Raw genomic sequence first — 12,733 nt, forward strand, 5'->3', positions numbered from 1 at the left:
CTTATTGGAGATGCAATGACAGTAAAATAAAAAGATTTTGACTTTGCAATATGACATATAAAACCTCTCCTTGGCGGTAATATCCGCCACAGTTGTTTTAATCTTCTTTTGACATTGACAGAGTGCGGCTGCAACATGGTAGTGGCGTTTATAACAGGAAAAAACCCACAATTCCAGCAAGCATGCTTTATTAGCTTTAAAAAAAATAACATCAAACCACCCTGATAGATGCCATTTGACACATTTATTCTTCTCATGGGCTTTTTTTTTTTTTTTTTTAACATGAAATCTCAACATCATTAAAATTCAGGAAAACTTTCGCTTCATAAAAAGTTTAGATTTAACTATGATACACTCAGAGGTTAGACCACCCTGTACTTCAGAGTAACAGATTAGATTCAAAAACTAATTCTGGGGATCAAGAGATAATTGACGGGAGAGACTGTGATCGAGTAAACACAACGTCAGAACTCAAAAGATTGCAGGCTGCAATCCTGTTTGTAGAGAGAGCATTGTAGGTGCTGTGTGATTTAACCTACTGCACAAGTGTCCCCATTTGAGGTCTTTCTCCGTCTCCCCTACCAGCCCCTTACTCTTGTCCCTGCTGTCCAGAGGTGGGTGGGCATCTAATAAAAAATATCAGGAGTGTGTGCTTATAGAAACATCTGCACAGAAAATAATATACCTCACTTGCTCCAACCTGGGTATGTAAAAATATTCTAGAATATGCAGGCAACGTGGCAGAGGAAAACCTGCCCATCTCTCAGCAGCTCAGGAAATTGCTTTCTGTTTCCCTTGATAACCAATCCACTCATTTGAAAGAGTTCATTCTTCCCAGAGTTCACTGCAGTGCCTGTTATACTTATGGATAATAACGAGGTGAGAGGTTTGGGGTAAAGAAAGCTAGGCTTCTTTCTCACTTGGTAAATTAGAAATTCTCTGAGACATGTAAAGTAGAAGCAAGAAAACGAACAAACATTGGGAACCTTTCTGTGAAGGGCTTGTGTAAATTTCAGCAAAAATCGTTATGAGACAAAGAAAAAGATCCATCTGTTTGTAGGCAGTGTTTGAGGAAGTACTATGTAACAGTGCCCAGCCAGGCCACTAGGCAGTGTTTGAGGAAGTGCTATGTAACAGTACCCAGCCAGGCCACTAGGCAGTGTTTGAGGAAGTACTGTGTAACAGTACCCAGCCAGGCCACTAGGCAGTGTTTGAGGAAGTACTGTGTAACAGTACCCAGTCATGCCACTGGGCAGTGTTTGAGGAAGTACTATGTAACAATGCCCAGCCATGCCACCAGAACCTGCATGGAAAAGGGTATAAGACTTTTGTATGTTTTTTAGCAACTAGGTAAAACTTTTAGATCATATATAAAGCTATGGTTGTTAAATGTTCCCACATGGCTCATGATTTTAATGGATGGTCCATAACTGGGTGGCACTGTCTTGGGACATTACAGAACTTTCTGGATATGGGGCCTTCCTGGCAGTTTAGACCTGAGGGGTCAGGGCTAGGGAGTTATAGGTAGGCCAGATTCTAGCCAAAATATTCTCATTCTCTCTCTCTCTCTTTGGTTTTTTCGTGACAGGGTTTCTCTGTGTAGCCCTGGCTATCCTGGAGCTCACTCTGTAGACCAGGCTGGCCTTGAACTCAGAAATCTACCTGCCTCTGCCTCCCAAGTGCTGGGATTAAAGGCGTGTGCCACCACTGCCCAGCCCAGCCAAAATCTCTGTTCCCTGAGGACCAGGTTATCCACCCAGCTGTCCCTTGTGCTGTCACATTGCCTGCTGCCATGTTGTTCCCACCATGACGGACTTCGTTCCCTGAACTATGAGTGAAAACTCAAGCTGTTGCTTCATGAATTCTGTCAGAGGGATGAGAAGAGCAAATAGCAGACAACCCAACTCACATTTTATCACAACAAGGTGAGCATAGCAGTGAATATTGTAGAGGAGAGGGTAGAATTTTCACTTAAACAGAATGGCTCTTGGTTCTATGTTTCCAGAGAAAGAATCTATCCTGCTTGACCCGAGATGACCAGATACCAAGATCTGTACTTCAGTTTCCCCCAGAGGATAGAAACAAATGTGCTCACAGCGTGAAGACCTGCTAATTTATGAAAAGCAACTTTATGACATAGGATTTATGAACCCTTGTGTCAACACACCCTTACATTTATATTTTTAATTTAAAAGTGAAAAGCTAGGATAGAGGGTGTGATATATAACGTACACACAATGTGGGAAGAAGAGAGGAACAGAGGCTTGTTGCTGCTCTCAGTGCCTGCCGTGTTATGTTAAGGCTATCTAGAACAACGTATATATTACATATTCAAGTCATTGCAGAATCATGACCTCTGTGACTGTTACATGTTTTTATCATTGCCTCTGTACATAACAAACACCAGGGCTAACAGATTCACTAGATCTATTGAACTGTGGGGCAGGCTATACAAAGACGGGTGAGCACATGCATCTGAAGACCATTTTAGTGGTAACACTAGATTATCAACAAGTAATTTTCATCAGTTCCATTATTTTGACCTCTCTGTACTCTTCTGGGAGTCATTTCACCATCAAGGGCCAATCAATAAGCTATTCACAGACATCTTGGTCTGGGCAGTGCATTGCAGATCAATCTCGGGGCATGGGGCGCCATGGCTCTTTCATACTGAGAGTCTTATGGTCCTTGGAGTCCTGCAGAGACTTTGTAGAATGTTGCTACTGCTGACATCAATACCAATGGTCGCAAGGGTGTAACATGATTACTTAGTGCTTCTGCATGACTCTGGTAATTGGGCAAAGGGGGCGTGGCCTCAGCAGAGTACCTGCCTGGTGCTATCAAGTCCTAAGCTCACAGTCTTATACTTTTAGTATGACATAATAATGCTGTGCCTTCTCTTGGGCACACTATCATCCGTAACACGCTTCCTTTAGATTCATCACAGCCCTTGCAGAGGTTAGTTTTGTTCTCTGATGGCCTGTCCTGACAACAGGATTTGGCTTCTGTGGTGTTACCATGATGGAGCAAAGAAAGTACAACATCTGATAGTCAAAAAGGCAACCGGCATCCCAGCAGGCCAAGGTACAGCACTTTGAAGGATGGCTGTGGTAAGAGCATGTCCTGAGAGAGCAACACCTTTTTTTTTCCAGCAAAAAGTGGTGGCCCTGATCAAATCAAAATGAGATCTACAGCGTTGAGTGCTCAGCCAAGATTCTCTCTTGTAGTCGAAAGGTAGATATCTGACAGATGGCGGATCATTGGAACTATTTGGGGAGAGAGCTGGTTGGCTTTTACCTAACCTGGAGAAAGTAAAGGAATACCCAGAAGTCAGCAGAGGGGGGGCGGGGTGGGGAGAATGAGCCAGAGAGAGAAATTGACCCAGAACAAAGGAAAGGATGGTGTCAGAGGAGACTAGGGTTCTAAGTAACCTGAGCATCCTCCTCCCCTACCAAAAAACTGCACTCTCTTCTGTATCCTTTCACAGACTGTTCCCATCTCTCTCACCATATAGCTCTGCCCCACCATCCTAAGGAAATATCTGTCCTAAGACTTTGGCACACATCGTCTCTGAGAACGCTGAGTGTGTTGGTGTTCTTAGGCTGGTCTCAGAGTCTGCACCTGAAATGCACAATTCCAGGCTACGTAGAAACCTTTAAGTTCAAAACTGCACACTGTCCTACAGGCTGCTGTGCCCCAGGGAGAAATAAATGAGAAGACTCTTTGCAAGAGGCTAGAGTTCTAAGACACACATCAAAAATTTATATGCATGCTGGAGAAAGAGACCCAGTGAGTGAGAGATTTGGAGAATGTGTTAGAGTTATCAGACACATAGCACGAAAGGTCGGCTATTTGAGTAAAGATCAAAGAACTTTAAAAAAAAAAAAAAAGGCCAAGCAGCAGATGTATTAAATATATCAGGTAAAACATTCAGTGGGTCGAAGGAGAATTTGCACAGAGCTAGAGAGGTCCTAAGAGAAAACTTAAGAGTATATATTAAAGAAAAGAGGCTGGGCACAGTGGTGCATGCCAATAAACCCAACACCCTGGACACAGTGCAAGCAGGGCGAGCCTATAGTCAGTTTGCTCTACACAGCAAGACTTTGTCTGAACAAAACAAACACCAGGAAAAACCAAGGCTGGCGGTAGGTAGAGCATCTTTCTCACGTGCAGAAGGTCATGGGCTCAATTCTCATCACGACAGGAAAAGTGCTGACAACCAGTGCTAAGCACTGAACTTTGAAAGCTAGAAAAAGCCGGGCAGTGGTGGCGCTCGCCTTTAATCCCAGCACCGGTGAGGCAGAGGCGGGTGGATCTCTGAATTTGAGGCCAGCCTGGTCTATGGAGTGAATTCCAGGACAGCCAGGGCTGCACAAAGAAACCCTGCCTTGAAAAAAAAAAAAAAAAAAAAAAAAAAAAAAAAAAAAAAGAGAGAGAGAGACAGAAATGGTCTCTTAAGAGAAAGTATCAAAGAGCATTTGGAGACGCTAAACAGTTGGGGATCTGCTCACGGGCTGAGATATAAATAGAGCAGCACTTCTTCCCATACCGACGTGTGTGAAACAGGTATAACTGTAGCTCGTCTCTCAGCAGGCTTTAAAGATTAAAAAAAAAAACCAAGTATTTGAAAAACAGCATTTGAAATGTAAGGAGAATGGAAAAGGGCCAGAAGTGGCACAGAAGGCAAAGTGCCAGGTTGTCTCATATGAAGACAGCGTTATAGGCCGGTGGCAAGGACAGGGCATGGGAGGAGACTTTCCAAACAAAAGGCAGGCACCTGGCTCATAACTCTAAAAGGACAGCGGATGCCGGGTCAAGTGTGACATGTGACTTTCTTGATAGTTCTGAGGAATTGCTGACTTTAGGATATAACAATGGTGTCAGGGTTATCTCATACGTTACCATACGGTCATGTTACTCAAGCATGAAATGTTTCTCAGTGGTGTCCATGACACACTGGACGGTGGGGTCATGGGGGACGGTATTTTGTTCAATATGCTTCTAAGCATTTTCCACCACTAGAAATGACCCACCTGGCTCATAACTCTGAAAGGACAGCAGATGCCGGGTCAGGTGTGACATGTGACTTCTACATGGAAGAAAGCAAATGACCCCTCCCTCACGCCATAACCTCCATGAGAATAAGAGATAAGAAAAGGATTAAAAAGAGAACATAGAACCACAGCGCACACGGCAAATGGCTAGTATCACGATCACCAAGGACATGATAATCCAAACCACAGTGAGATTCCCGACGGCTCCCTGATGGACAATAAATGTTGGGGTTTGGAGAATCGGGAACTGTGTGCACAACGCCATGTCAGTGATACACGCAATGGTGCGGGTGCTGTGCGAAACGGGAAGGGGAGGAGTCTTAACGGGAAGGGGAGGAGTCTTAAAGATGAAAATAGGTGATGTGGGCTAGAGTTTAGACGCTGATCCAAAAGAACTGAAGTCGGAGTCACAAGGAGGGACACTCCTAGGGATGGGCCCTGCAGCGCCAGTCGCAAGGGAAGATGTGGGAGTGGGTCTCAGAGAAAGTCGGATAGGCCCAGAAAGTGGGACGCACACATGCAAGGGAGAGCTGTCTGGCCTGAAGTAAGCTATAGATTGCATGGCTCTGCTTTCATCAAGAGTCTAAAATAGTCAATTTCATAAGAGTCAAAGGGATGGAAGTTGCCAAGGGCTGGAAGGCTCGGGGAGTTACCAGTCGGTAGGAATATGGTTTCAGTCAGGCAAGGTGGACATGCTCTAGAGACCTGGTGTGCAGAGCCAGACCTGTGGTCATAACACCATATGAGGTGTCTAAAAATAGTTGAGGAGGGAAGTCTGTTAAGCGTTGAGAGGTAGGTAGGGTGAGGAAAGGACACAGGAGGACGACCTTCCTTCTCTTGGGGTTTAGCAGGGTTTCTTAAAGTTGACCAAGAGAGAAAAAAATCACGACAGAAAGATGGATAAACTCAGCTGCTTTAAAACGAGCACCGGAAGAGCCTTGGAGCAGAGGGTATTTTTAAAGCATGTATGCCCAGTTCTCAGATGTAACACAAGAAAAGATGAACAGCAAGCTGAAACACAAGGAACCAAATAAAAGAAGCCTGGGAACTCTATTATTAACAAAACAAAACAGAACAAAACAAAAGCAACGGACAGTAGTGGCGCCAACCTGGGACTTAGCCCGGACTTACCGTCTTCACTGGTGTGGGGCTCTGTACCAGCGTCTTGGTCCACCTCCTCCAATGTACCATGCTCACTGTATGGGCTGTCGCTGTTGGGTGGAAACAGAAATGTATAGGAAACCAGAGTCTTGTTTTCTAGGGGAATAATTCCCATAGCAAGGAGACCCGCAAGACTTCTTAAAAAAAACCAATCCTGGGTATCTGACCACAAAATGCCTTTGCCTCCACTAATTATCTGGGTCTATGGCTGTGCATACACGTATGTGTATGGTGGTTGCCATAACAACAGCATCAATTTTGGGGAGCTCTAGCATAACCTAAGAGACCAGCCTCTGGCATGCCTGTGAGGGATACCCCATTAGGTTAGTTCAAGTGGGAAGTCCCATCCCGATGGTGGGGTCCTGGACCCTACAAAAGGAGAAAGCTGGCTGAACACAACATCCACAGAGATAGAGAGATCCCCGTGCTTCCCAATTGTCTGACCAGCTGCCTTGGGCCACGCTTCTGCTGTGATGGACTCAACTCTGGAACTATGAAGGAGGCGTAAGAAACAACTTCTACCCACAAGTTGCTTTTGTTGGGATGTTTTACCTCAGCAACAGGAAAAGTAAAATTTGTGTGTGTGTTTGTGTGTGTGTGTGTACCCATGATGCACATGTATATGTGTATATACACGTGTGTACGTATGTGTCTGTACATGTATGTGTGTGCATTCATCTTTTACAATCTTCTGACAAGTTTACTTACAGGAAACCAAAAGTATTACAGTTAATTCTTATTTAAGTACAAATTAGTTGACTTCAGGTAGAGAATGTTTAATTATTGCTCTACAGACGGAAATCTTTGTGAATTCAATTCACCATTTTTATTACATACATGTTGAGAATTCTCTGACTTCTGTGAGGTGACTGTAGCGTCTTTTCTATCCTCTCTTGACATGCACTCGTTTCTAGATGAGAATCGTGTGTTTTTATTATCCTGTTTTTTGCAACTTTAACATTGCCCACCATTATCTGTCATCAGGTGTTTGCTAATAGAAGGTTTTGACTACAAATACCAACCTGTTATTACTCTAAAACCCCATTTATAGAGTTGGCGGGGCACAAGGGTAACTGCTGCATTACTGACTCTGTGATTCAGGGCTAAGGAGATGGATAAGTGAACAAACATGAGGCCTGGAGTGTGAATCCCTAGCACCCACCTAACAAACCATGCCATGGCTCTGTGTTCCTGTACCCCAGTGATGGGAAGATAGATCGGGCTTGCTACTTGCCAGCCTAGTCCTAGAGTCAGTTACACACAGACACACAGATACAGCATACACATGCACACACACACACACGCACAACACACATGCACACATACACATACACAATGCACACATACACAGAATGCATACACACAGCACACACACACAGACATATAGACACACATAACACACAACATAGCACAGCACACACATGCACATACAGACACACACACCACACACACAACATAGCACACACACATGCACACGCAGACACACAGATGCATACACACACACACACACTCTCATAGAAACTCTATAAGCAGAACGTTCTCCAGTCCATGCTACTAGCTACATGGCTATTATCACACAGGCCATTTTGGAAAAGCAGCAACAACACACTGCTCTGGAATCAAATGCACACACTCACTACATATCTATATACTCTGTCTTTGTTGTTGTGACTGTTTGTTCTCCAGACAGTGTTTCAAGACAGGGTATAGCCCTGGCTGTCCTAGAACTCACTCTGTAGACCAGGCTAACCACGAACCTAGAGATCAGCCTGCCTCTGCCTCCCATGTGTTGGGATTAAAGGCGTGCACCACCACTGTCTATCTTTCTTTGTTGTATCCAAGAGGACAGCAATTTTTACTCACACGGCCCTACATTTGGGAGTGCTGAGTATAGCTCCGACACTGGCCTCAAAGTAAATATGACTGTGACATGACACTATTTAAAGTAAGTATGTCTGTGAACTAAAGTCATGTATCTCAGCAGGATGGAGTTTATTCACTTACTCTCCCAGAGGAAGAGTTTAGTTGATACCTGTCATATACATATTCAAGTCAATACTGCTGAATTGAATTTCACATGTAACATTGCCACTGTAGCCCAGAACTGCAAGAGAGCATGCCTGGCTCCGAATTCTGAAAGCAGGACGTGGGAATAGCAACACCCAGTCTTCTTAACTACCACACTGTGTACGAATGACTTAAGTGGGGAAACAATGGGTTTTCAAAAAAACAAACAAACAAACAAAAAACCTCCTAGGTACTTCTTCCACATCGACTTGGTCTGTGGATGGTCTCAGCGGTCTCCTGAGAAGGGTGCAGACTAAGAGGTCCTTCAGCCCCTGCCCCTGTAAGACCAAGCCTGGGAAGGCTCACACGCTCTGGAATCAGATGGATCTGGTGTTATGGTTTCACTAGGTTTCCAAAAATTCCTGTGTTGGAATTAGGATTCCCAAATTCCCATGTGGATGATATTAGCAGGTGGCACCTAGTGAGGAAGTTAGGGAGACCGCAGCCACAGGAGGACCACAGAGATCTGGGTGTGCACACCTGTGTCTTGTTCTCATCATCTGATCCCTGACCTTGTTAGGGAGCAGGGAGGTCTTCACCAGAGGCCTTCACAGGAGACCTTCTGGCCTCTGTAACTGTGAGGAATTCTCTTCTTGCTAAATTACCCAGTCAGTGGTATTCTGTCAGAGCAACAGAAAGTAGACTCAGGTATCTGGGCTGCTCCCAGTTACTATTAAATAATATTAATATTAAATGCTAACCTTTGGGTGTACTTACTGACCTCTGTAAAGTTATTTTGAAGAATATTCATGATAAATAAATTACTGACACAATAGAGGGCCTTCCTTTGTTATTTATGATTTACAGAGAAATGGCTGAAGCATACATATCAAATACCAAATAATGAGCACAGACATTTTAGGACTTCTGCCTTTCGGGTTACTCAATTGACTCACTGTGTTACTTGGCTATGAAGTGATACTATGTTAACATTCTTTAGTCTCAAAACATATTAATATAAATTTGCTCATAATGACCTAGACTACTTTCATATTTACTTGTAAGAGAGAAAAAAATGTATTTGATTGACAAGGCTCTTGTGAAAAGAGACTGTTAAGACACTTGTCTGATTATAATCAGATAACAAGGCTATCTGATTAGGCTGGGAACACACAGATCAGTGGCAGACGATTTGCCAAGTGCACAAGGCGTTTGATCTCCAGCACTGGATAAACCAAAACCCAAGAATGGAAATGAAAACCGAAATAAAACCCAAGAATGGAAATGAAGTCTGTTAATTGGTTAGTCATCTTTTCTTGATTTAGAATAGTGGTAAAAATTAATCTCTGTCTGTCTGTCTGTCTGTCTGTCTGTCTCTCTCTCTCTCTCTCTCTCTCTCTCTCTCTCTCTCTGTGTGTGTGTGTGTGTGTGTGTGTGTGTATGTTTCTGTCTGTCTCTCTGGCAGCAAAACCCTTATTCTCTCTTCTTCCCTCCTCCACCCTCAACAGATCTCTCCAGATAGCCCTGGAACCCACCACATGGACTGGCTGGCCAGTGTATGATACACACCCTGATATAAACAAACCCTTAAAAGGCAAAACTCTTATTGTTTACGGAGGCCCACAGGGGTCAGAGTTATCTAGAAAAGAGGAGACGAGCAATGTGCCTTCACAATAAAGCCCTCATTGCCATGAATGTCACTGTCCCAAACTTACCTCAGAGGCTTGCGTTACTTTTCCTTCTTTTGTCTGTTTTTCCTTTTTAAAAATTAAAAGCTTTTGTAGTTTGTCGGCAGTTAATTTTATTTATTTGTGTGTGTGGTGTATGCATGTGTATGCTGGTGTGTGTGTGTATGTGGTATATGCAGGTATGTGTATATGTGTGGTGTATGCTTCTGTGTGTGTGGTGTATGCATGTGTCTGCTGGTGTGCGTGTTGTATGCATGTGTATGCTGGGGTGTGTGTGTGTGTGTGTGTGGTGTATGCTGGTGTATGTGTGTGTGTTTGTGTGTGGTGTATGCTGGTGTACTGGTTCATGTCTGTGCATGTAGAAGCTAGAGCCTGAGACCAATGTCTTACTGGATTGTTCCTTATTTCTTGAAGCAGTCTCTCTTTAACTGACCCTGGGGGTCACTGTTTGCAGAGGCTGGATGTCCAGCGAGCTGCTGGCATCCTCTTACTTTGGTACTGGGGTTACAGGCACACACTGTTTTAGGCAGACGCAGTTGTACCTAACGTTTACTGGGTGCCAGTATCTGAACTCAGGTCCTCATGGTCCAGCAGTATGCACTTTAAACTCCCTGGTCCTGGGTAACGCACTTCTGTAATTCAGTCAGGAACTCTGTGTCCCTGAGAGGGAGGGCTCTGTCCTTGGACTCACCAGTAGTCGCCTCCGGCCATACACTTCTCATACACGGGGCCATCCAGTTCTTTAGCATCTGGGAAAATAGTCTCGTGATGGATGATGATGGTCTTCACAATTTCGTTCACATGTGCCTGGCAAGACACTTGGTCCTGTATTTCTGGAACCGGCATCAGTGTTGGGCCGAAGCAGATAGCCAGGTTGTAAGGATCCATCATATTCTCGTCACTGTACTGGGAGAGGCTGCAAAAGGAAGGGGGAGAGCTCGGAACGGATAGTTTGGGGAAACAATGTAACAACTGGTTTGGGGGGAAACAAAACCCTTAAGCAGATACTAAGTATTCTGATTTTTTTTTTTTTTTTTTGAGACTCTGTTTCTCTATGTACCCCTGGCTGTCCTAGAACTGGCTCTGTAGGCCAGGCTGACCTCCAAATCACAGAAATCCGCTTGCATCCACAGTGCTGGGATTCAAGGTGAGTGCCACCACCAACTGGCTATGTTTTGAATTTATTTTGCTAAAAACAGTGTGTATGTGTGTGTGTTTGTATGTGTGTCCACATGAGAGTGCAGGTGCCCTGTGGAAGACAGAGGGGTGTCAGGTTCCCTGGAGCTGGAGATATAGGTGATTGTGAGCCACCTGAGGTGGGCATTAGATCTGCACTCATCCTTCAGAAGACTAGTGCACACTCTTCACCACTAGCTACCTCTCCAGCACCCTGACCTCATATTTTGAAAATATGGATTAAACAATTTTATTTGTCTTTTATCATTAGAGAAGAACATGATACTCATCCCATTTCGAGCTGACCCCTCGAACCCCAGAGTAAGAGGACTATGCTCAGCCAGCTAGGAAATGAGGGGAACATGCATCCTCTTTGGGTGAGTGAGAGGTGTTTCCTAAAGTCGTGAGTTTAAAATAGCATCAACCGTGATAGAGATAAGGACCAAGGAGCAGGTGAGTTTCACTTGTAAATGAAGGGGAGGCTCATAAATGCAGCGAACCTGTGAATCTCTACAGTACAGCTCCCATAAAGCCTTAGGGTTATGTCTTTAAATATGCCATACCATTCAATGCTATCTTAGTTTTTACCCCCCATCCCCTCCCCCCAAAAAAATCATAAAAAAAGAAACTAGAATAAAAGCAAAACATCCTTTCTCTGAGAAGGCGAAGCACAACTGTAGGTTAATAACCTGCTACTGTGTGCTTATCACCACTAGGTGCCAACCCTTGCCACAAAAGACGCGAAGCACGAGACAAAGGAGGAAACCCTTAATTCTTTTATTATTGCATTTAAGGTGGGAAAGCTCGGGGGGGGGGCACCCCTGGCTGTCTGTTAATAATTTCTAAGCTCGATATTACAGATATTTATGGAACCACGTCACAGGCTACTCTAAGCGAGCCTGCTCTTCATTGCCTGGTCTCTAACACGCAGGGAATCGTCAGAGAGTTCTGAGGCATCCTCTCTCTGTGTGTAGAATGTCAGCCACAAAAGGCAGATGAGCAGACAAGTGGAAGGAAAGAATCCTCGGCTGCTTTTGTGAGACAGTGACAGACGCAGAGCAGCTAGGACACAACCCGAAGTGGCCCTTGAGCTCCCGAGTGGAGATAAAAGTCAAGAGTGTAGAACATATTAACGGCACTCTCCACAGCTAGCGTACGTCCCTCCCGTCTGACATTTCTCAACTATACAATCCCCCCCTCCAAAGCTTCACACAATGCCACCAGGTGATTGAGGGGAGAAGTGAGATTCAGAATAAAACCCATCCAAGTTTCAAAATCCACACCTGGCCCCAGTGGGAAGGATCAAGCTCAGTCCTTCCAGGTCTTTATTTTCTCCTGGCTTGAAGAACATAAACTTGATTTTTTTTTTTTTTTTTAAATGATGATTTCTAAGTTTTGATTTTACAGCAGGAAAGAGCAGCTAATCTCTCTTTTCAGGATTCCTGTGTCCAGCATCTTGGGCTGAGGTAGGGCCATCATCTTTCCCTGCAGGTTAGCATAGGCATCTTTGGGCAGGACCCCTAAAGGCAGCGCTAGTTGCCTGGCTCATGAGGTGTTCGCCATTCGCTCGAGTGTCATGAAGTGTTACGTTCATGCTTCGATGCCATTTTTGGTTGGACACTGCTTTAGGTCATTGTGGGTTGCTGG

The 12,733-nt window shown here is 44.4% G+C and overlaps 1 protein-coding gene across 2 annotated transcripts in view; it reads right to left on the reverse strand.

The window, feature by feature from the left end:
* The window catches only part of Srgap1 (SLIT-ROBO Rho GTPase activating protein 1), a 258,469-nt gene that overhangs the window by 14,558 nt on the left and 231,178 nt on the right, over window positions 1–12,733 (reverse strand). For both annotated transcript variants that reach the window (XM_076920365.1, XM_076920366.1), the window contains exons 17-18: window positions 10,602–10,826; window positions 6,186–6,265 (exon numbers count right to left, since the gene is read on the reverse strand). In XM_076920365.1, the coding sequence (XP_076776480.1) occupies window positions 6,186–6,265; window positions 10,602–10,826 (305 nt within the window). The remainder of the gene's footprint in view (window positions 1–6,185; window positions 6,266–10,601; window positions 10,827–12,733) is intronic.

This window comes from Arvicanthis niloticus, chromosome 22 (genome assembly GCF_011762505.2).
Source record: "Arvicanthis niloticus isolate mArvNil1 chromosome 22, mArvNil1.pat.X, whole genome shotgun sequence".
NCBI lineage: Eukaryota > Metazoa > Chordata > Mammalia > Rodentia > Muridae > Arvicanthis > Arvicanthis niloticus.